Source organism: Falco rusticolus, chromosome Z (genome assembly GCF_015220075.1).
Source record: "Falco rusticolus isolate bFalRus1 chromosome Z, bFalRus1.pri, whole genome shotgun sequence".
NCBI classification, from domain to species: Eukaryota; Metazoa; Chordata; class Aves; order Falconiformes; family Falconidae; genus Falco; species Falco rusticolus.
The window spans coordinates 2,681,159-2,707,297 of NC_051210.1; the positions used below are offsets into that span (position 1 = coordinate 2,681,159).

The 26,139-nt window shown below is 37.5% G+C and overlaps 1 protein-coding gene across 1 annotated transcript in view; it reads right to left on the reverse strand.

Annotated features, from left to right (window-relative positions):
- The window catches only part of EDIL3 (EGF like repeats and discoidin domains 3), a 267,679-nt gene that overhangs the window by 154,823 nt on the left and 86,717 nt on the right, over window positions 1-26,139 (reverse strand). The window contains exon 3 of the mRNA XM_037373731.1: window positions 10,707-10,736. Within this exon, the coding sequence (XP_037229628.1) occupies window positions 10,707-10,736 (30 nt within the window). The remainder of the gene's footprint in view (window positions 1-10,706; window positions 10,737-26,139) is intronic.

Genomic DNA, 26,139 nt, shown 5'->3' on the forward strand with positions numbered 1-26,139 from the left:
TGGTTGTAAGAATTAACTTTTTTTTTTTGTTGTGCAAGATTACCAAGAATCAGCACAGAAACCCAGCATCAGAGTTTGCTTGCTTTTTACTTAAACAAGACTTACGAATAAAAAACGTATTTATTTAGGAACAGGAGATATGAAGTGACAGCAAAAGTTACTAGAACAAACATACAAGATACGCAACTGAACTTATCATTAAAGACTTTCCTTGGCTGTTTCAGCATATCTGCAAAATTGTAAAACTGTAGAGATTATGCAATAGGGTCATTACCATAAGAGTATTAGAGAGGGACATTTCCCATTTATCCTGCTGTAAAACATTATAAGATAGGGAGCAATAATAATAATAACATATAGGGGCAATTTGTTGTTGGCTTTCAACTTAAATTTCTGCTTCTCTTCTTTCTCTTCCTTATTGCACCAAACAACGCTAGGACTGGACGGTACACAGCATGAGCTTGCAATACCTACACCTTTCCATTACTTTGTAACCTGATTAATTTTTCTGTTGTTTCTCCATCTATTGGTTTTACGATATTCTCAAATTAAGGCTTTTCTGGCACCCTTCTTCGAACATGTCACTGGAGCACAGCAATCATATCAATGGTACAGGGTACTTCAAAGTTTCACACTGGTTAACTTTGCTCTTAATCTACAAATATTATGTTGAGGTAGTCAGCACCAAGAGTGTACACCCACCTCAAAGACCACTAGATCTCAGCAAACCTCATCACAGCCATGCTGTCTTATATAACTATAATTATTTGTAGCCTGATCTTTAGAAACTTGTGTCAGTACAGTTATACGTGGATATAGCTTTCTGTAGGCTCAAAATCTCTGAAGCACAGAACTTTGAATGTGCTAAACATATATCCTGGATGGAAATACCATAATTGAATATGAAGAAAAACAAATCACAAACAATACAAATCAACAGCTTTACAAAAGTTAAGGTTCTAAAAACCTCAGAAGAAAATTCATAAATGTGTGCATACTCGTATGTGCATACATGCCATGATACTGGGCTACACAAATCCAAAATTCATTTGTGGGTCCTTCCTGTAGGAAGCAGACAAAGGGTTTTACTTAAATTCAGAGTTTCTTCCTAACTGATATTAACCATGCACACTCTCCTGTAGTAAATAGAGAAAATGTGGGAATAGCTGCTTTCTGTTTTAAATATCTAACTTACTGGGATAACTTGTCCTCTACAGGTTTGTGTTCCACTTCTTTGACTGCAAAGACTGACCTAGACAGGACTCTTCACTCTTGAAGAGGAAATGAGGATGAGATAACATCTACCCATGATGTTGCTACACTGCTACCCAGAAAGAAGACTACTGCCCAGATAGTCTTCGCACAATTTAGTGTTGAATTCACAACTGCCAACAGTGAGGATTCCAAACTCATATATATGCAAGAACTGGTACTCATAATGTATATGGTACCACTAAAACCTTATTATTTTGGGTTACAATGTCTGTCATGGAAAGGTCTGGTTCATTGTTCATACAAAAAATAGTTAACATCTTTAAAAGCACGCTTACTTTATAGTCCTTAACTTGGCTGTCATTCTGCAAATGGGTCATTAGTCATTACTTCTTTAGCCTCCTGAATGAATGCATAATACAAAGCCTTAGTTACTCAAAACCACTTGAATTTACATGGAACAGAAAATGAGAAAAACTTCTTCCTCTTATGTTTTCACAGTCAATCTAATGCTTTAAAGACGGTCATAACACAGTTTAAAACCAACATAAGCACAAAATAAGACTCTTTGGAATGGTCTTTTTGAACAGAGTCCTTTCCATCATGCTTGTTAACCTGCTACCAAGTCCTCAGCCAACCACTCACCACTCCTGTTTGTTTTGCTTTCATCATTATTTGCTCTTTTTTCACTTTCCACACATCTAATGCTTGGATGGGAATTTTTGGACTGCTTTAATCCAATTTAATTACACTATCTCACCAAAGATGACTGGGGGTTTTTTTGCTTCACTCCAGGTTTTGCTACATGTCTCCACCAAATTCCCCTTCCCGCTGAGAGCACACACGGCACTACATGGCAATCAGATCAAGGATTGGAACTAACTGAACACAAATTCTGTTGAGGAAATGGTTAGGGAGGAGGCTGCTTTCAGCCTGAACAGCCACCTGATGCAGCTTAACATGTAGCTGCACAATTGCTAGCACAAGCGAAATGGAGAGAGCAAGAAAGCATGAGTAGATTGGAAGAAGGAACGAGAAATAAATGGCCTGCGTTGAAGGAAACAAGTCTTCAGAGAGCAGCCAACCCAACACAGATCAGCCCACTGCAGCCTTTCCCTTTCTGTGCACATATTCAGACCCACTCACTCTGTGCCCATGTGCAACTCATTAATCTCATTTCTTTGCTTGTCAACTCCCTTCTCCCTCAGCCATTTCTCGCCTCAGTTTTCACCATTTCTTAGATAAAAATCCGTCTGTTCTAACAGGAGAGGATTTTGTCATCTGTTCTCTGCCATGGTTAGCCTTTTGCCATATTTTCTGCTGTGCTTCAGTTCTACTTGGAAGTACGGAGAACTCAAGGAGCAACAGAGTACACTGAGATCCCTGGAGCAAAATGTACAGTAGTTTGTTCTTCTTCTTGCTCTTCGTCATTCTTGGTCCACTTCAGAGGATGAAGCAAGCAATAACAAATAATAATCTTTGATTATTTTATTCACATGACCCTGTCTTAACTGCTAGTTCTTCTCTCTGTTGAATGAGGGTCTAGACACTTGCAAAGCCCCTTTTTGGGGAATACTGCTTCCCAGAGAGAAAAGTACCTAAGTAAAGCTACCCTGTTGATACAGACCTGGTACCAATAGACAGTGCTGACATTGCTGGAGCCTGAGGCAAAGGTGTTGCTTCCCCCCCAGAGTGACATTTCCATCTGTTCTGCTCCCTGCTCTCCCTGCCGCAGAGATGCTTTGATAGTTGGCATGGCAGACTTGACTTCACCCACCTTCAGACAGCAGTATGCATTGCTGGTTTCCTTGTAACAGGCTTCTCTACTCTGTTAGGTTAGGAGCTGTCTCTGCACATTGAGCATGAGCTACGCTCACCTCCTTGGCTGACTCTGGACCCTTCCGCGGCAGTAATAAAAGCAACCTCTGACACTGCACTGTGAAATTGCATGTCCCAGCTCCAAAGTATCAGAGCAGAAAGGTTTCTCAGTAGAACAGCTTTGAGAATCAAAATGGGCAGCAGAACACCTTTTTTCCTTAACCTCATTACGGGAAACAGTGAAACAATTTAAGCTGAGTTCAGCTTGAGGCAGATGCCTGGCATGGAAAACTTCTGTCTCAAAGTTCAAGTGAGAAAGTGGTAAGCAAGCAAAAGAAAATGTTCACGACATAAAGCAATAGTTAGTTTAGGGGATACTATATGATCTTCCACTTGTATTTGTACACTGGGATGAATCTTGTGTATTCACCACAAGTATCACTCTCTAAAACAATTAAGATTATGGGAAAACACCCATCTATGAGTTTCTCAGATACCTGCCACATCAATAAGTTAATCTCAACTTCCTAGCATGCTTTATGTCTAATATTGAGAAGAAGTGAGCGATTTTGCTGAACTGAGTTATTTTATGATGTAAGGACACACGTTCACTAAGGGATAGGCTGAAATTACTAATTAATTTCCATTCCTGACCTAAGCAAGATGTCCAGCTTTTAAATGTGACAGCCGACTGTAATAGCCTTAAGTGCCACCTGATATCTAGAACTATTTTTACCCCACAAGCCTCATTTCCATCAGAATAGGGTTCAATGTGACCTTTATATAATGTTCTGATTTAGTCTATATTTTTGGGGGGGATATATGGAAAAGTAATTAACAAGTTAGCTCAAGGGACTGAAAAATAAAATGTGTACTTCAAGTAGAAAAAGAACAGGAATTGTTACAAACGCTCAAACCAAATTAAGCAAGCGAGTAAATCTCTGTTACAGACCCTGGGGGAAAAACAAATCCTTTCCCTTAGAATAATACAGAAAGATGCTTTCCCTCTCTGAAATGTGTGAAGCAGAATAGCTTTGCATAGCACAGCAAAATTATTGTGCCCCTAATGACAGCCTGAAAGCATGCTGTCACAAAACTGCACCACTTTGGATGCTGCTGTACAGCGGGCAGTGAACTGAAGTCCTTGAGACTAGATCAGATGCACTTTCCAGGTCTTCAGTGTGCGAGAGTAAGCAGATAAAATACCAACTTTTTGGAAAGTTTCATTTCAATAAGCTAGGGACACCTGTTTATTTTCTTTTTTTCTTTTCTGATCATCATCAAAGGAGTTACAATTTCAACTTCTGGCAATCAAGAGAAGGCCATTAGGGCATTATTTTCAGGAAGAAGAGATACCCTTTATGAAATTCAATTTCATATCAACAACCAGTTAATTATTTTTAAGGCAAACGTACTGTATAGTTAGCATATAAGGATATACAGATAATTCCTATGTAAATATTAATCTCAGTAAGATCTCAAATGTTTTTCATTTGAACTCATAATGTAGTTGTCTGAGAATGAACAACATGTTGCCAGCACTTCGACCAACTGGATCTCCTCTACTCTTTGATGAACAGGGTAGCACCAAACAGTAACAGCATTTGTTGACAAGAAGGAAGGAAAGACAATGAAAAATTGGTTACAATATGCCTGTCGTCAAGCAAAAGACCTATCTAATATTTGAATCATAGAATCACAGAACGGTTTGGTTTGGAAGGGACCTTTAAAGACCACCCACTCCCACCCCCCTGCCCCGGGCAGGGCCCCCCCTCCCCCCACCCCCCTCCCCCCCCAGCCCAGGCTGCTCCCAGCCCCGTCCAGCCTGGCCTTGAGCCCTGCCAGGGACGGGGCACCCACAGCTGCTCTGGGCAGCCTGGGCCAGTCTCACCACAACAAATTTATTCCTCATGTCCAATCTAAATCTACCTGCTTTCTAAACTAATATCAAACTATTCTAAACTATAATACAAAGGTCGTACTGAGCAGAACCTTCCTACCTCCCACCATAAATAGTCATGAAAAATCAGAATCTTTACAATTTGATATTATGAAATTAGCTCAAAATAAAAAGAAATTTGGACAAGGGAAAACCTGGGATTTTAATAATTTTATGTCTAGTGTTTTAAATCTATGAAAAGTGATAACTCAGCAAATATCTAAATGCAAGTTTGTATAGAACAAGAAAAAGCACTTGTTTTTTGCCAAAAATATGGCTCAGAATTCCATTCTGTTTTGGTTTTGTTTTTTTTTTAAACTCACCATGTCCCATGGACAATTTTATTTCTGAGGAACCAATAATTTCACTGGAAAATTGAACAAAGTTTTACTTATAGCTAATACAGGAGCACATACTGGTTTTTAATCTACACATAAGTAAGTTTAGCACTTCTGCCTGGCAAATATATATTAAATACATGGCATTATTGCCTCTGTCCTGTCGATTTCCAGAGGTCTAGAATCCTCATAAGGGGAAAACCAATCCATCACACAGGCATCTTTTTATGGAAGCGAGTACATAATTTCCATTCTATAATACATTATAAGCTAGAAAGTAGGTGCTGGCTTCGCTTTGCCATTTCAGCATGTTACTCACAAGAACAGTCAGCGTGTGAGCGTTGAACTAGGAGGAGAGGTAGCTTTGTTGAAAATTGTTTTAAGCCTAATGTAACAGCTTCTATTGGATGTCCTGCCTTTTGGAGCATTGCATCTAAGAAATGTTTCCTTGTGATTTTATGTGTTCCCTTCCTCTCCTCAAGGAGTCTGGGATAATTTCTAATGATATCAAAGAGTCATTCTTCCAAGACACAGTGAGGGAGAGTACAGCATAACATGCGCCACTTCGTTCACTTGCCTTTACATGCCGACTGCCTGAAATAATAAATACATGACTCATGCCACATGTGTAGATGGGATAAGAAACATGGAAACAAATCTCCAAGAGAACTGCCCTGAGATTTTCCTATCTTGCTTTCACAGGATGCATGAGCTTTGGGTAAAACTACTTAATTGATCTGAAACTCAAAATGAAATATTGCAGAAGTGGATCAAAAGAGAGCATTTAGATGTCTACAACAACATAAAATCATAGGTATTTAACTGGAATGGGAAAAAAAAAAAAAAAGATTGAGATCAATACTTATCCAGAAGTAGGGCTAAAGAAAACCCTGTTGAAACTGTGAGGATCATTTGAAAAACTTGGTTTAGCTCTAGTGAAAAAGCGTGCGAAAAATAAGTATGCTTTGCCTTAGATGAAATATGTTTAATGAGTTATAATTACAGTTCATTAGACTGAAGCATTCTGAAACTGAAGGAAACCCTGTGAAATACCATTTCTATAGAGAGAAATTCACAGGGCATTTATTATTTCAGGATTAATAATCTTCAACCTGGTGGTTACAACAATAAGAGTGAAATTTTAGTAACTCCACTTCTACGAGATTACTCATGGAGGGTGTTGTCAGAGAAAGTAGACTCGATCCCAAAGAGCAAAGTATGGGAAAGAATATTGTTTTATTCCTTTGAATGCAAAGAAAAAGCAATTCTAGTTTTGATCCCAATAGGAAGTCAACTTAAAGTTTATAATATTTATATAATGTTTATAATCTTCATAACATTAATGTAATAGCTGCAATTTATCCTACCTCATATTCTTTAGTAAGTAAAGGTACGGTTTGGAAAAATACCGTGTTCCCCTCCAGATAATATTCTCATCTTTTCTCCCCTGCATCTGTTACACTAAATGCAGACTCTCATCTCAAGAGGGTTTAGAAGACAATCATAAAGTACTTGTAACGATTTTGAATGCTAAGTGACGACTTCTGGGCCTCGCAGCTGGCACATATATACCTCCTTCCCAGTGCTAATAGATCAGCCCTAGAATCAGGAGGTTAATTACACTCCACTAAGATAAACATCACGAACTGGCAGAAACTTGGTGGGGGTTTTTTTGTGGTGGTTTTTTTGTTGGGGGTTTGTTTTTTTTTTTTTTTGGAAAAAAGCAAAATCTGGTAGCTGATAAAACTTGCTTACTGCCTATACATTTGACTGAAATTACCACTAAAGGCTCTAGGTGACTGAAGTGAAGCTTTGGATACAGTTTCTGTTTATTTCTCAGCACCCTTGCGTCTTGCAAACTACATGACTGCCTTCCTGCTCTAAAGAGGTGTCTGCTTTAAGCAGGACACACAGCTTTGAAAATGTCAATACAATCTGAGAAATAAGCTGTATTAGAACAATCCCATAAGAATGGACTAATCTGTTACCTTCAAAACAACATCTGGTCATATCTTAAAAGAAAACCAATAGAAACTCTACATTATGAAGCACCTGAAAAGTTTGTATTGCTTATTAGATTTTAGAGATTTAAATTACTGTTATGTAAAGAACGACTGCACTTTATTCACAGATCTTCCTCTGGAAAAGCTCAAACAAGGAATATCTTTAAAATAAAGGTTTAAAAATAACTTCATTTTTATATGCATGCCCTTCATCACTAAATTTAGAACTTTTTTCCTGATCTTAATGCGACATTCTGGGTTTTATTTTGATTCCCTCAGGAGCAAGATAGTGTGCTATATTGTTAAAATTTATATTGTGATTCTAGGCTGCACTTTCACTGTACCTAATTTAAGTTCCAACTGAGCAAGCAGATGCTTAAACACATGCTCACAAAAACAAGTCTACTATACATTGACTATTCAGCTACATACTTCATTGCTTTGCTGAGGAAGATCCAAAACAAGCTATGTACATCTGTGCAGAAAATTATTGTTTCATCTTACGGAATTTCTAACAAACAGTATCAACACTTAAATACAGCTTATTTTGATCACAGCCACATTTCATGCAAATGTAGAGTTGGGTTATACTGTATTAATACCTAGCAGAAGAGTTTAAGATCCAAAGTTTTCTATTCAAGGCAGAGACTATAATTGTTTTCCCAAATGTGGAATTTTTTCATTTGAGTAGGGAAAAAAATTCATTCTGTGCTCAGAGAAGTTTAGTCAAATTAATTCCTGCAAAAAGCTTCAGACTAATCAAAATTTTCCCAAGAAAATAATTGCTTCAAAAATAATTGCTGAAAAATCTAATCATGAAGTGCCAATGTCCTAGAACCAGACTAAATAACAGAAAGCATTATTTCACTTACTCCTGCAGATATTTAGTCATGTTCCCTTGTAACATAATTTCAGTTGAGCAGTTGAGATTTATTTGTACAAATGTTTACAAATATGTGTTTTGTCTCTTAATCTTCTGTGTACCATTTATGCTAGAGGCATTTGTTCATCTGTCCAAATCAAAGAACAAAAACATTCTGGTGCTGTACGTTTGTGTATTTCTAGTTGTTGATTTGTCTGTGTGGAAATATCTATCTGCATTGCTGTACCAGTGCAACTCCCACATGTATAGTCTTACAGAGAACAGCATCCTTTCATGAAATAACTAACAGGAAAAGGTCATCAGTCCTTCCATTAAGAGTTTTTATCCAGAAAGTTACACTGGTACAGCTATTACCGCATAAATAATTGTGGCACATTTTTAGATGCCAATAAACCCAGAAGGACTGAGAACTAGTTTATAACAATAAAAATAACAGCTAAAAATTAGGTGCAGCTCATTCAGCTGACCACAAGTAACTGATTTGAGTTTGAAACATATCTGATCAAGTATTGGGGGAAAATATTTGAAAAAATACTGGTGTAAATAATGTTATAGATAATGGGTCAATTCAAGGAAATCATAAACATTTAGGAACATTCTGTGATGGAGCAATGCTCAAAGACATTCATTGTAAATTACTGGCTGAGCTTTGTTGAACACAAGAATTATGTGGAGAAGTAAACAAAGCAGTGATACTGCGGCAGAATGAAACAAAGCAGTCAGAAGTGATTAAAAACAATTCATTTAAACAAATGCAAAGTAAACAAACAATGTCATCTGGCACCCCAAAAGGCAAGGGCTCCTGAGGAACTGAATATAGAATCTGTAGGCTTTTGTGAAACTATGGAAATTTCCAGCTGGCAAGTAACCAAGATCTGTAGTGGAGCCCTGTGGCTGTCTTAATAAATTCCGCTTTTCTCCTTCCACCCATTTCCAGCTGATGTATCTGGTTAGCTTGGCCAGCTCACAGTTAACAGGCTGTCACAAAAGCGCCAGAGATGTTCCAAACGCAGAAGGAGGCCATATCTTCATGAGACACTCCACTGGTCATAACAGGAATGACGGTTTTACAATGCACAACCACAGCAAGATTCCCTTGAACATTGCCACGGTGTGTTCATATGTGCCTCTAAACTATCCCTACAAAACGTGCATACAGAAACCAACTCCATAAAAGGAAAAAGGAGTGCTTTTTTTTCTTTCCTATGTAAAAAAATCTCCTTCTGTATCTGACACTTCTATTGAACAGCTGCAGTAGGTTTCTATTAAGATATTTTCCATGAAAACTTTAAGACTGACAGATCTCTCAAGAAACAGATAGTTGAAGGCTGATGCTTAATAATTATTATACTCCTCAGGGGTGTCTTAGTACTCTACAGTTCTTTCTTCCTTTCTCTGTTTTGCTGTGTTTTTTCTCATCTCAGTCATGCCTTCTGTCCATTCCACTACTATCTTCACATTAAAAGGTCCCTTTTGCTTCTTTCTCTATTCAGTGCTAGTCTTAACTACTCTCCCTCTCTAACATTCTACTCTTGGCTTTGTTCTCTGTCCTTTCATTTATTATTCTACACTGTACTCTAATTACTTATATTGCTCTCAAGTTGTCAGTTAGCATTGTAAACTGTTCAGTCCTTCCTTGCCATCCTCCTTTCTTCATTCACTTTCCTTACCTTTTCTCTTTTGGTCCTCTGGAGACGTTTACTTCTTTTAACAAGCCACTATAAAATGACTCCCTAGTTATTTGATGTTTTAGCTCACTGAGTTTATACAACTCAGTGCCATTTCAAACACGTTAAGCTGTTTAGTGGCATTCCTCTTTTGTACACTGTCTTCTTTTTCTTTAAATACTCCCAAGATAATGGATTGCCAATTAATTAGAAATAGTTAATCTTTGCAATAGAATAAACACTACGTGTTCGTGTCTCTTGGGGAGCTCCTAAACTAATTTTTATGACTGCATTGCTAACTGTTCTCACTACTTGGCAGCCTGTCAATGGAAATAAAAGCTCACTGAGCAGATATCCAGGCCATAGTTTGTAGAACATTTTCTTTGATCAGGGTGCTTCTGCACCTCCTTCCCTTCCTTCACTGCTTGCTCCCAGGCTGTGCTGTCTTTAAGGGTGCCAGTTTTGGGGGTCACTCAGATGACTGAGCTTCCCCAGCATAATGACAGATAAAAAGCCCAGATAAACACTGACTGCTTTTGACCTAGTTTGTTGTGTGAAGCCCAATGTGGCAGCTTAATGAAGGAAGAAGCAAAAAGGAATATATGTGGCAGAGAAGATTTTGAACTACTGCTGGAGGACTGTATCTCCTACTGACTATAAACTGAAAAGAAAAAAAAAAAAGAGAGAGAAGGAAGGGGAGTGGACAGAAGAGAAAAGAATCCAACCCCGATATGGCTATGTATCATGTGCTATACACAAAATAAACCTGGTCAAAATTATTTTTAATAAAGGTAGCTCTCAAGAAAAGGTTACCGTGATGCAGATGTAACTGTAAATTATTTGTACCTGCTGAAGTTGGTTCCTCTTCAACTGAGGCTGTGCAAAAGGGTGGCAGGGGTGAGGGGGAGGCAGGGACAGGGAAGGAGAAAGGGAAAAGGAAGGGAATGGAGAAGAAGAAGGGAGAGAGAAAAAAATACAGATGAAGAAATGCATATAGAGCTAATTGTTACATTATTTACATTTTCTTAATATATGAGCAATAAGATATCATGAAAAACTTTAAATAGTTTGATCAACTTGAGAAACAGATGCTTCATCTTAGAGAACCGAGTTAAAATTAATTAATATCTTAGCTTATATTTATACATTGCACTCTTAAACTTTCCCTCTTAATTTAGCTAGTAGGATATGCCCAATACTGCAACAGCAATGCTCAACAGAAGTTTCAGTCAGCTTCTCTGCAGCCAAATGTACTGCCAGAGCTAGCTGCTGCCGCACTACAAAGACACTGCTCTTGATCTAAAGTCTTCAAAACAAGGACCGCAGGACCCAGTTACTGGGTTAGCTAAGGCTGTTGTCTGATGACACAGATAAGCCAGCTGCTCGTTAGCAGTTAGTGAGAGGTTTGGTTCACACCTTTTTTCCATCTCTCCATCCTCCACCCTCCTTCTGCTCCCTTCAGTTTCTTTCCAACTAAGTACTTTGGGAGCAAAAATTGCAGTTTTGGGGTTTGGCTTTAGTTTTCTGTTGGGGTTGGGGGCGGCAGTTGTCCATTGGTGTCTCCATTCCAGATGTTTATTGTCTGAGGAAAGCAATAAAAATCCGTATCTTCATACTAGAACCTTTCCCTTTTGGTGGTAGATAACCATTAAATTGCCTTAAGTTATCATCAGAAAGCACCTTTGACTGTAGACTATCTACTACCAATACATTTAAAAAAAAAAAAAAAAAAGACTTATTCACAGTAAAACTGTATTTTAAAAGTACATCAGTGACCTAGTTCTTTCCCTCCTTGCAGCTGGTATGTTTTATATACATATGCATCATAAAAATGGTCTTCTCACAGTCTGGGACAGTTTTCAATGACAGAAAAAGCAGCACTCAAGTGTTTCTTACTTGGACACTGTAAAAGCACCCAGCAGTTTGAAAGGACTCTCCACAAATGTGATACAGAGACCCTGTTAAGATGCTAAACACAGGTGTCCATACTTCTATTTTTGTTTTTCTTTTAAGGAGTCTCTCTATCAGTTGAAAAGGAAGCTCCTTCTGTTTGATTTCTTGCAGAATCAGTTCTACACAAACAACGCTCCTACAGCTATGGCAAACACCAGTTCATCCTGAAGGCTTCAGAGCTTGCACTTGGCGTAGATAAAGATTTCAAACATTTTCTCAAAGGTCAGTGCAATGCTTGGTAAATGGGCTGCTTTACCTTCAGTATCACTCCATGTATTCTGGTTGAAGAAATTAGTAAAGGGGCAGGAGGATCTTTCCTATTTTAGTGAAATTTTGTCAGGTATAGCGAACACCTGGCTAACAGACTCCAACTGTATTTGAGACCAATTATACACCTTAGTTGATTCAGTACAGTAGTCTATATGCAACTGTTTGTGACAATTAATGCTGGACACACGCTATTTCTAATTGCAGAGTAACATGGTGTCCTTTGGGGGGCTGTCAAATCTAATCAATAGAAAATATTGAATTACTGTCTGAAGCACCAGCCAACCACCTTCTCTCTAACTGACGGTTCCTGAGGTAAATGGGTGATTTCTATGTATATACCTTGCTGTTCAGATACACACTTAGGACAACTACATTACAAGAAAAGTACACTGTGAAATGCAGGATCTAAAATGGCCCAAACAGGGTACTTAATAGGCTTACCAATCCCTTTTGTTAACTCCTCATTTAGTGTTTAGACGTGTTTTGAGGTGTATATAGGTCAGGATCACAACAAGGCTTCAAATTTTACACTAACCTGTTCTTTTACTGTATAATTGCTGAATTGTAAGTGAAATATGTTTGTAAGAGTAAAGGATTTCAAGACAATGAAAGAAAGAAGGGAAAACACCAACCTCTTGTTTTTAAATTGAACTAGTCAGACACATCATTAGTTCCATAACAGCATGACAGCTGATTCCAAGAAAAAGAAACTATTTACATTTTCAGAACAACAGAATCAGAAGTAAATAAACTACAAACTAAGTAAATCAAGCATGTTGTAATTTCTCAAGGTACCAGAGGCAGAGGACTACAAAACCAGAACAGAACATGAAAGTTACTTAGAATTCCGGTAACAAATTTTTTTCAGACTGCTATTTGAATAATATTCTTAGGGTTAATTATCAGGATGAATACCAGCATCAGCAATTCAAAACTGGATTCTGTTATTACTCTGATGGTCGTTTCAGTGGGACCACTCTGCACTTAGGTATACATCTAAATAAAATAGGATAGCTGAGTCCCAGATAAAATAAATCATTCAGATGCCAAGAGAGCTATGCCATTAACATTATTTTTCTGTTTATTTAATTACTTTTGACTATTTGATTGGTGGTTTGGGCTTTCTTAGAAATAAACTGCTCATTTTTGGTCTGAGTTAAGACTACAGTTATGAGAATTGCTTTTGTAAAATGCAAAAGACCTAGTTCTACTTGTCAGTACTGTGTTTCTTATCCTTAGACAAAATTAAAGATGAATATTAAAAATAGGTAGGAAAATGCAGTTATGAACTTGTTTGTACTTCATGCACACATTGTAAAAAAAAGTCAAATTAACTTAATCTCTTGCTATATATGCCATGACCTCTTTCACACCCCCCATAGCTTGATAAGCCATGTTTAAAAAAACAGCCTCCAGTAAGCTATTGAATACTGAAAGAATACACTATTTTTGCTTTATATTAACTCAAATGCAATGTCAGCACTTTTCTTTCCACTTGATAAGTAAATGCACTAAATTACTACACCAAAACATTCGTACAGAACACTGGTTTTTTCCATCAGCAGTGATCTAAAACTTGAAGTTATTTTAAAAATCTACTTATACAGTGACTCATTTCCATAGTAATTACCCGTAATTTACTCTTCTTACTTATTTCGGAGGGGTGGAGAGGGAGTAAGCTGGACCTGCTTTGCTCAACTGAGCTGGCACAAGCTGCTGGGCCACCATCAGCCTGGCTTTCTCCTTCTGACTCCTGAGCAATGAGACTTGCACAGAGGAGACAGGTATTTGACAACTCCCCCCTTCTGCCCCTCCAAACAGTCATGAACACCCCCAAGTCATGGTCTGATAACAGCACTGCATGACCTTAAACAGTAAACTACTCCGCAGCTTTAAAATTCAGTTTCAAGAACATTTTTCTTCCTTTTTAATGCATCACTGAAAAAATATTTTAAGATACATGGCAGCACAAACATTATTTTTTGTCTTCTTAGAGAAAATACAGTGTTCACTTCGGAAAACTTAATCACACTTTCCTTAGAAATTAATAATACTGCATGACATCAGTAGGGAAAAAAAACCCAAGACACGGGCAGATTTGGAAAGCATATACCAGGATACATATTGTCCAACGTATATGAGCTTAAGAGAAATAATGTAAGAATGCAATGCTTGGAGTATCTCAATACCTATTCTGGATTTCTGATTATTTCTGTTACAAAGGTAGAAACCTTGACAGGTCTGGGAAAAATCTGAACTTTGAAGTAAGGTAACTTGAGGGAGGCAGATTCAGTGTAACAGTGTGCTATAGTATGTTATATATTATGACACATTACATTAGTTTTGTGTTTACATTAAGGCTTGTGTTAATTTTATATTAATGTGAAATACGTTTGCCTATAACATTCAAATAAAATATATGCTCATATATAAAAGAATAAACGGAGATATACGACATTATCTCTATGGAAAATGCTACGCAAGAGCTCTACAAAATTAATCAAATGAACCCCCTGTGAAGAGCAAGATTCAAGAGCAAATAACATTTGCTGAATTGCAACGTCAAAAATAAATGACATTCTACTTAGCATCAGATCTCATGATCTCAGAGGACCTGTGCACTGTTAAGACTGACTTGCCAAAAAACTCCACATCAGTCATTAGGAATGTGATTTTGATCTTACAGATGTTTTGTTGACAGTACATGCTTAAGAATTCTGTCTCTTCATGTGCTCCCCATTTACAGGCTTCAGTGCCTTTCTTCGTGAAGTGGCTCAATCTTTGGTTCTCAGCATGGCCCTGTGGGCAGTATTGGCGTGACTGATGAGGTGACCCATGGTCAAGCAAAGGTGTGAAACAAGCTGTGCGTCCACCAAAGCTGCCCTTGCACACAACCCGGCTCTGTCTCGGGTTGTCAGCTTAAATGTGCTAGACACCTCCATGCCACGGCTCAGATGAGTAATGCTATCTCCCCAACTCATAACAAGTAACTCAACATCTCAACTGGCTGCTACTGCAACAATTGATACAAATAATTTTCACCCCCATAGGTATATAAGAGGAGGAGCAAACCCTAAGAAAAACAGATTGTTTTCAAGATGCGTGAAGCTGATAAATCCAGAAAATGCACAACAAATCTGGAAAACACACCATTAACGCCAGTTGGTCAAAGATATACCTGTTAGTATGAGTAAGAGGTTTTTATCTTGCAGTTTTATAGTGAGGTTGAGTTTGTTCTGTTGGTCTGTGTTAATTGTAACTGTAGTACTGGGACACCAGCACACCCTTCACCATTCACACGCCCTTGGGAACAGCATTGCCGCCTTCTAGCTTCAGCTGGCTGAGTTGTGTTTGCAGCTACTCTTGAAACAAAATAAAAACAAGAAGGGAGACACTATGAATGGATAAAACCCTGCTTGGATGACAGATGCTAAATGAAAAACAAAGTCATTAATTAAGAAAACCTAGAAATGTCCGTGGCACTCAACAGAGGAAACCTATCACTCTTCATAGGTTTACATCCACTTAAAGCCTACTTTAAAGAAAAACTTATTCTTTCTTCTCTTCATTATTTTATTTCAATAAATAAATTTCTAACAAAAAGGTATCTGAGAAAAAAATCAGGTCTATGTCTTAGATGTCTTAAAATGACGTTAGAAATGCCAGTAAAGGTGGCTAATTAATTCTCACTAATCTTCCTTTTTTTCTAAGTATCAGGGTTTGGTGCTGAATGAGTACATGTTTAAATATGAAATAAAAGATTTATTTAGGTAAAATTTTGCAGATTAGATAATTATTTTTGTGGTTAGTACCTTCACATTTACAACTCTGTAGAACAAAGCAGCCAATGGAGTACCCACTGAGCCTAGTATCTGGCAGGATGTTCTTCTTAAGGAAAGCAGCAGAAAAAGAATTAGTTTTAAAACAATTATTCAGTTCTTAGTCAGCTGCAGTTCTTGCCAAGGTTTCAAGTGCTGCCAAATGCACAACAGTACTTAAAGCCATAATTCTGAAACCAGGAGTAATCTGCCATGACTTGAAATATCACACAGTTTTGAATATACACACACACACACACATGCTGCCATATGCAGTTTTGAGAAGATGTACGTGTTCCAAAAGAACAGAGAATGTAATCAGAAAATATCCTAGCACTTGTATGAACAAAACCAAGTGTACTCAAAGAGAAAATAGCAGTTAGGACAAATAAACCGCAACTCTACACGGTCCTGTAACACCAGATACTACCTTCAATGCATGAACTTGTTGTGACACTATGCTATTTCTTAACCCAGACTAACCTCAACCAACCAGTCTGCTGGTAGCAAATTACCTTCAGACTGACCAGTTTGCCCCATGGAAATAGATAGTAGGAAGTTCAAAAAACACACAGGAAAACCCAGTAACTTTAAAACCCTAACATTTCAGGACAAGTACGTATCCTGCAGTTTTCAGTGCTTTCCCAAATACTTTGTGGGTTTTGACAAATTTGCTAATATGCCAGTTACAAAGTTCATACTGCCATCCTTTCTGGGGAATGAAGCTGTATAAACCAACAGAGAACAATTTTATCAACATATGAAAAGTCTTCAGATTGCAACAAGACAAAACGAAAAGTATTCAAAAGTAACTGTTTCATAGAAAATACTCTACAATATATTGAACAAAGCTGCCTAGGACTTGGGGCATATACTTCTCTTGCCTTGCTTGGTTCTTAAACGCTACAGAAGAATTAACTTTTTTATTTTTTAAATCCAAATTTGTAGTACTCTTTTCAGCATGACCGAGGGTCAGCATACTGCTTTACTGAGATAATTTCCATGCAAACAATCTTCAACACAGAAAATTTGAACTGTAAATTGTATAACATGCCACGAGGAGAATTCAAAGGAGCAGATGGCAGCTAAAATCAAGGATGTGGTGTTAAGAGGAGTCCCATGCAGGAAGACATCACTTTGGTGCAGTACGTGTTTTTAATTGTTTTTAAGTAACTTCAGGAATAAGGAACAGGAAATACCCTGCAATAAAGCTACACAGCATGAATATAAGTATAGGAAAGAGAAGACTTGCACTAGGTGCAAGAAAGGCAAAGCAGATATTTTTAAAAGAGTAAATATTCTGATTGCCAGGTAAATTTTGGAGACTGGAACATACTGCTTAAGGAATGGTTGACGTACCAGTATTCACCTCTAGCTTTTCTGATTCAACAGAAACAAAAGAAGACACTACTAATTTTGCAGCTAATATTAGATTTATATTTAACTTCACTACAACTCAAATCTATACAATAAATAAATTCGAATCCATTGTTTTTTTAATACTGAAAATAACATGGTGAAAAATATGTGTGATGTAGACTGTGGCAAAACAGTGACAATAACGTCCAATAAAACACTGCCCTCATCTAGATGTATTACCACATATATATGTTATAAACAGCAACAATGACTCATGGAAAATACCTGTTTCTCTAAGGATATCTGCAGAAGCCATACTGCACCTGGACCTTTACACACCTAGCACGTTGTTCTGCCCTAAAATATGAGTGACAAAGAAGCTTACATTAAACCTGAGGCAGTTTGTACAACTTGCTGTGCCCTAGACTGGTTTTACTAAGCATGCAAAGTTCTTTGCAGGCTACTGTATTTCAATAAACAGAAATGCCAAAAGAGAAATATGCTTAAACGTAAGTGTAAAAACAGATTATTTCTCTCTCTTGCTGACACTGATGTGGCTTTGCTATATGCAAAGAGGCAAGAGAGAACACTATGACATGAGGTAAAGAAATAGACCTGGTGTGAGGTTTCTTTATTCTGCTTAAAAATGCTACATTTCCCCCCTTAATTTGTCAGCTATACACCATTCTTAATTTTTCAGAAAATAATAGAAGCTGAGTACTCAAGTATTTTTCTCACAACCAAGTGAAGATAATTTACATTGACTTTTCTTTTATCTTAATGAATAAAGCTGCTTGAAGTCAAAAGTTTATCAGCCTCTCTGACTTCACCCCTGTAAGAAGCATTTTCACAGCAGCCATCAGTCAGCACACTGGTGCTCCTCCACACCTTTCAATTTTTATTACTAGTAGGAGTAAGGCCTATCGATTTTGAGGTGTTGGTTTTTGGTAGTGTTTTGGGGGTTTTTTTGGGGGGTGGGGGGGTGGGGGTGGCTTTAAAGATTTTTCTCATCCCAAGTGTATGGATCTGACGAAACCCATCTCACCCCTACTTTTCCACACATTCCTCAGCGCAGATTTATTCATTTTGCCTGCACCTTCTGCCAGAAGAAGAGGTCCGCATCTTCAGAGGATGCTCTAGCACCCCTTTCCAGCAGCTGCATTTCAAAAGCAATCCCAACCAGCATGTCCCATTGTGAGAAATAAGAGCTGTTGGGCTCTGGCAAGCTGTGTTAAAAATCTGTCCTTCACTCCTTTTGTTTTTCCCTCTTTGGTGCTGCAAACAGATGGCAAAACCTCTCCTTGCCGTTACTCCCTTTCAGCAGGTGTTTGATGGAGGCTAGAGCACTTCCACAGACTCGCATCTCCACTGCACACCGTTGCAGCCCATCACAGAAGCACGGGTTGCTCTTCATATAATCTGTTCTCCTCAGCACTTGAGATGTTGCAAATGTTTTTTACCTGGTTGGTTCAGGTCAGAATAATGTAAAGCAGTACTTTTATCCTTGCTTCTGGATTCAGTAATGCCTTGTGTTCTTCATAAAAAGGCATAAAAAGAAATACAGGATAAGCAGAGAAAGCTGTATGGTGCTCTGAATCACTGAGTGCAAGAACCATAACTTTACCTCTTATCTGCTGATGCATCACTTTTGTTTGGGATGTCAAAGTGCTCACCACTGGATTCCAGACGCTGGACAGTATGTAAGATTTTTGTATGTTATTATAGGACCAGAGAGGCTGTGGAGGCTCCCTCCTTGGAGATACCCAAAAGGCATCTTTACATGGGCCTGGGCACCCAGCTCTAGGTGGCTCTGCTTGAGCGGGGGCAGCTGGACCACAGAATCCAAGAGGTCGCTCCGTACCTCAGTCCTGCTGTGATTCTATGAATCACATTGTGTCTAAAGAACAATTAATGAAGGGCTGTGCAATGAGAGTGAAACAAAATATATTTCTGCAGTTCCTCAACTTTCTTCCTGTAAGTATTTGCCACTTTTCAATCTCTTTACATAAAGATCTAACATACATTTTATGACATCTTGGCTGTCATAGTACCATTATTGAAATACATTACATTTAAAGGACTAATTACAATGACAGTGACGGACAAAATCCCTATTGCTTCCATAGTCTTCATCTCTAATGTTGAAGGTAAATACATCTAAATGCTCTAAGTGTATATTTCTGGAGTTCTGGGAAAATGACAGGCAGATACTTACATACTTAACTTAAAAGAACTACTGAGAAGACCTTGCCTGGAACACGATTGATTCTCATTATAGTTAAGTGCAGTAAGGAACAAGAAATTACTAGCTTGTCTTCTACATCATTAATTGCTTTCTTCAGGACAGAACCTGAAGATTAATCTTTTGTTGGCTACCTACCTTTTGTTTTTCCCTACCTAATTGGAAAAAAAAATTAGCAGGTATTAAGTAGAAGTGAAAAACTTTATGTTTAGGTCAACCCTAAAACTTCTATGCTTGTAGCGAAATACTTCACCTTAATTTCAACCCTTTTAGGAGACAAAATAAAAGTCCAACAATTTTAAAACACTTTGAGTATTTTTGAAAAAAATTGAAATTAGACATCAATAAATGCCTCACAAAAATAAAAATGAAATTCATTAATATATTCTCAGGAATAATTTTCCAAGTTTTTAGGTTAAACCTGTTCCTCTTAGTTTTTAGGTCAATGACATATGCAACAGTTTTTAAAGTAAAAAAAAAAACAAACCAACTTCTGAATTTAACTCACATTCATAAATAATTTGCATGGGCCCCGTGGCATTTTCCAGTTAATATTCATGAAAAAAAAAAAAGTTCAGGTTTAAAGATCTAAACGCCTATAATGCTAACAGGTGCAGTTTTATTGCATTTTCAATTGCCCAACTTTATACAGCATTATTAACATTAACACAAAACTGTATCTAATACCACTATCCAACAACAAATTAAACTTGAAATAACTCCACTGAATTAACTGAAATACAAAAATTAATCCTACAATATTCTGTCAAACAAAATTAACTTTTTTCCCCTCCAAAACGTGGTTGTTTTTTTTTTTTTTTTTCACCAGGAATTTTATGATGACTTCACTGAACAGAAAATACTGCCCTTAAGGAAGTTCACTACAATATCAAATTTTAAATTAAGCCATATATTTTAAAGTCTATGTTAATTACTATGTACAGCATTCTGCAAGGGCTTTCTACATCAAAGATTATTATGACTAAATACAAGATATATTCAAGAAACAGACATAAAAAATAGTCATGAAATATTCATCTGGTCAGCAAATTTTTCTACTTCCTAAATGTTCCATGTTTTAGCCTAGTGAATTTCAGCCGTGACTCTGCATTAAAAGAACACAGTGACACGCTATATATGTAAAACAAATACACACACACACACATATATATACATACTTGTGTGCCCTCCTGCTGCAGGCTGACAGACCAAAATTTCTGATTGCTATCTGCAGTCAATGACTAAATTGAAACAGCCAATATTTGACTGAATTTCCTTCACTTATATTGATTCTTTGCACCACACAAAGGTTTTTACATAAGATCCACTTTATAAATGTAAAAGTGACTGAGTGAATTTATTGTCTTCTTCTAAACTGGAATAAATCAATCAAATACACATTTATATTACTTTCCACTGGCTATGCTTCCTTTACTGTACTTTCTTGCCGTTTGAGAATTTTTTAAATGGACTCTCACAACACTAAGGCACAATTCAGACCTATGTAAGGCAGATGGAAACTCCACTGACATCACTGGAGTTCAGTCTAGCCAGGACAAAATCTAAGCTTACAATCCCAGGATAATTAATTCCTCTGTAATTAGGTCAAGTTTTCCCAGCAAAAAGTGATCATATAAATTTTGCTACCATTTTGCCATGACAAATGCACACCTCAATAAGTGAGAAGCTTAATGAGGTTCTAGCTGTTTCTCAAAACATATTATACTGTAAAGATCTTCAGCCTTCAGTCCACCAGTGGCCTCACAAGTCTGGGGAAGGTTAATAGTTGCATGTCTGTGCTTGGCTGCTGCACATCAAGGCAGTCAAACAGGTCACAGGAGAAAGGGTTAAGGTGGGTTTTTTTTCCCCGCTCCTTCTTACACTGGCAGAAGCTTCTGTGCTCCTTAGGGGAGATGACAGCTCAATTCAATGAGCTTTCTTTTCCTTCAGATAGTCTTATCCCTGATTTATCAGGCAACTTAAAAAGTGACTGTCACTTTGGTGGATTGAGCGACTTGGTAAAAACTAAAGAATGGCAGATGTTGTTTGCTTCCTAATAACACTAAAGAAATTGTTAATGGTAAATACATGTTATCCATAAAAATTGAACCAGTAAACTGAAAACAAGCAAACAAAAACATTTTCTGTCCATGTTTCCTCTCCTTCATCTTTTAAAAGTCTTTTTGCTTTCTTAGTCACAGTGAAGCCTTTAAAGGGTACTTCATGTCTGTTTTCTGTACTGTTTGTTCTACAAGTGACAAGAGGGATGTTGCTCTTTCTTTAACTGAAAGTCCAAATTACTTTCTCCTGATAGACATCTTGCAAACCAATTAGATTTTTTTACTGGATATAAACTTCTTTGTTTCATTTTTTCTGTGTGCTGTGTACATCTTCAAGTATGATCTTCCATGAATAAGTGTCCCAGATCTTTTGTATTACTACTGTGGTTTGGGGAATTGTTTCCAACCTATGATACTAGTGACACTAATCCTTTAGGTTGTTCCTATATTAAACTTTTTCCAGCTCTCCTGCTCCAAATTGGAGGTGAATAAGGTTCTCATAAGCCTTTCAAAAGGATATTCCCACACATGTCCTGTGGTCTGCATCACCTCTTGCAAGTACGAGCTTGTTATCTGCTGCTGTTCTGCAATAAAATTACATTTACAGGGTGCCACCACCTCATATCATTATCATACCTTGCTCTTATATCTTTTCAGTAAGAATGCAATCTCTATAATGCCAGTGGTACTTGGTATTATGCTAACCAAGGATACATCCGGACCACAGAGAGTCCGTGTTCAAGAACACCTTCCAAAAATGTGTTGAGGATGGTCAGAACAATCCAGAAGAACTTATCATGTCTCATCCAGCTTCCAGAACTTACCAATTCTCATCCAGTTTTGTTCAGGACACACTATGTTGCATAGCAGCCAGTACTAATATCCATTTTTAAATAACTTCTGCAGTTTTCCAGGGTAAAAGCAGAACCAACAGTTTATCCCTGACACTAAGCTGCTGATCTGTTCTGGTGTATTTCGAAATTCTACAGGGTTTCATACTGCTCATCCTTTCGTTCATCAACATTACTCTTGAAATATTTATGGGAAACTTTATTTCTATATTCAGCTTCTCTCTGGGCACACATCACATTGAATTACACCACCTCACACTTCCTTCAAATGCACACAACCACACTCCCATCCTCTTTGAAGCTGGGACTGCTGTTGATCTTGTACAGTCCAAAGTACAGCTTGCCGTGCCCAGCTGCCTACATGACAATGATGCTGCTCTACGACTGAATGCCAGACTTATATCTTTTCTTGCTCCTGATGGCTTTCTCATCAGCAATCTATATTTACCCACTGATCAAAGAATTGCTGTGTTCATACAGTCCATTTTCTGTCATCACACCCATTCTTTTTCAATACTAGGAGTAAATATTACAGTTAAGATTCCTGGTATGGAGACACAACAAACCCTCAGAAAAAATCCCTTAAAATTAGTTTGCTGTTTATCTTATCTTATGATGCTGCTAAAACAAATTTGGATCAAGCTATCCCATTCTTGTGTCTACATTTCAGCAGACTTGAAAATACCAAAGAAAGATACAATGAACACCTCAGAAATATCAGAACAAGAAACACTAGCAAAAATGAAAATAAGGGTTAGAGAGTTCCATTACTCAGGTGGTGGAAACATAAACGGAGAAGCACCTGAGCACTATTTACATAGAGAAAATAAACCAGATCCTGAAAAGCTTTTTGCTTTTCTTTTTAAACACATACTTACAAAGATGATAAAGTTCAGTAAATTGGAGACGTTCACATCGAAACATAAAGTGATGTTTCTATTAGATGAAGGTGTAACCGTATAATGTACCAGAGTGGTAGTCAAGTAAATGGTCAGGAAAAAAATACCCTGAAATATACATCATTTAAAAAAATGGCATTTTCCACCTACTTTTAGAGCAGAGGCTGCCAACTAGGTCAGCTGGACTTATCCCACCTCATCAAATTGCCTACTTTAAAATCACCCCTTCTGTGTACCTCACATTTGTAAGATTCCTGAGAAATGCAGACCTCTAGTCTGACTCTTTGGGCTTCATGCAGCAATATTTGGGTGCGATGACACACCATGACTTACAGGAGGTCATCCTGTGTTTCGTAATAGTCTGTTTTGGTCCTAATGTTGATGAATCCTCACAGCCAATCAGCAATACAATTCTATTCAAGTTGGAAGCTTGTAAATAATGGGCCCTGAATGCTTGTTAAAAATGTTACAGTGCACATATATTAAAATAAATAAAATATATATATATATTAAAAAAAAACCACACCAAAAACTCCCAAGTGCTATGAATGTGTTCAGTTCTTTGGAAAATGCTCAAATCAGCTACCAAATGCACTGTTTCGTTTGTAAGTGTGGCTTGATTGTGTTTACCCATTCCTTTAAACAGCGCATATCTTTCTACTTTCCCTGAAGCATGACACCTGTATTCTCAGATCCTCTGTCACCATTTCCCCCTGACACAGGGTTTCAGGACCCTTCTGCAGATTCTTCTAAACTTTATGTACTCCCGAAGAGTGGAAACGTGTAGTCCTACAGGTGACATAGTCCTACAGGTTACACATGGCACTTACTAATCAGCAAAACTTAATTTTGCTGGTTTTGGTTGAACTGTGGAATCAGTTCCCTCCCCTTCCTTTGGGCTACTACTCAGCTGCTTTGTTAGGCCGTTTTGATTCCTTTTAATTATATTCCCTTAATCACTTTGTTCTCACCAGGTAGGTCACTAAAGTTAAGTTTCACTGTACTGCATTCTGGTTTTCCATTAATCACATTCTCTTTGCTGCTCCAATTCTCACCAGACAGACTGTTGCCACTGTGTTTCATGTACCACGTGCTGAGTAATGACATTAAAAAAATTCTGCGTTTATAAAGCTAAATTGTCTCCTCCCCACCTAAATATGGTAGCGAAGACTGTAAAGGTACAAACTAGCTATATTTGTTAAGTTGCTTCTGCAAGCCCCATCTCCTGTCCCACTGAACCAAGTAGAGTCCTCAGGTTCCAGGAAGACCTGCCCCACCAAGGTATGTGACTTCAGCACAGAAAATGTAGCTTTTTTTCTCTGGCAGGCCAAAGGCATGTGGTAACATCACGTGTCTCACAGGATAATCAGCCCTATAGAGCTGAAGTAGACAAGCAAATTTGCAAAGAAAAGTAAATGGTAGGCAACAAACAAGTCTGTGACTTAGGGCTGCCAATTCAAAGAAGAAAGTGGACCTACTACGGACTATTTTTTGAATGAACACATCTCAGAAACGTGGATACAATACTGTTTGTTACAGAGTATGAAATTAATTTTGGTAGGAAATTAAATTATATAAAAATAAGTCTTTTAATTCAATTCCGATTAACCAGATTATTGGAGTTTTAATATTTCTTTTCCCAAACAAGGGTCGGATATTTCTCTAATAGTACTGCTATAAGTTTGATTTTGGCAAGGCCAGACAAGAACTGTGTAATTTAATTCTTTCTGTATTTAACTGTAAGACGCATGAAAGAAATGCTTAACACATCCCAGTTCTAACAGTATCAAGATTCATAGCTGCTAGTTTAATATTCACAGTCCTTACTTTAGGAAAATTTTATTTCATGGGTTTTGGGTGTTCACATATTCAGTTGCAATACTTGAAACATAATCTATTTAACTTTGGATTACTGATTCTTTGAAAGTGCTCAGGTCTTTTCTTCCATCTTGAGAGGGCAAGTGACGGATGCACCGATGTTTTGCAAGTAGCCACAACTTGCATTCAGATTGATATATCTAATTACTTTGTTTATGCTACATTGGTCAGGGTCTGCTATTTTAATATAACTAAGACTGATCCCAGTGACACTACTGGTGAGGACAAAGTTAATCCACTGCTTACTTTTGCTGCTGACTTAGGCTAATGTATTGTTCAGCTATGAGCTAATGACTCCTGCAGATGTTTCTTATTTCATGCCAGGAAAGGCAGAAGCTGAACTGAAATATTTTCATTTTATGACCATTATAGTTCCCCTTATAAATTATAGCTCATTCAGTCGTATTTTTGAATAAATCAAGTGACACTGACAACGTAGTTTTCCTATCTGCAAAAATTAATCTTACAGGACCAAATTCTGGCTTCATTAGACTGTTCATAATGAATAACATAACTGATGATCAAAAAGTTGACCTGCCTAAGAAGGACAGAAAAGTAGTAAGAATTCTTAATCAAGGCATACCTCTCTCTTTCAACAAGAGTACATTTGTACTTAAATATGTTGGCGTGCCTATGTCTTCATATGATTTCACGCTCTTACTGTCCCCACCCTACTTACACATTGAGAAACCCAAGAAGATATCTTCAAGAATGCCTTTTGGTTAATCTAATGCCAATTCAAATTTACTTTCCCATAGTCATGATTGGATATGGTGGTTTACATTTCTAACACACTGAGTTTTAGCTGTTAAAAAAAAAATATTTTTCTTACTTGTTTCTCAGGGCTTTAAGACCTGATCCACAATCATGATTCTGTTACAAGCCTTGATCTTATCACTGCCTGTGCATAATGCAGACCTTGTGCCAGCACAAGGCTACAACAGCTTCT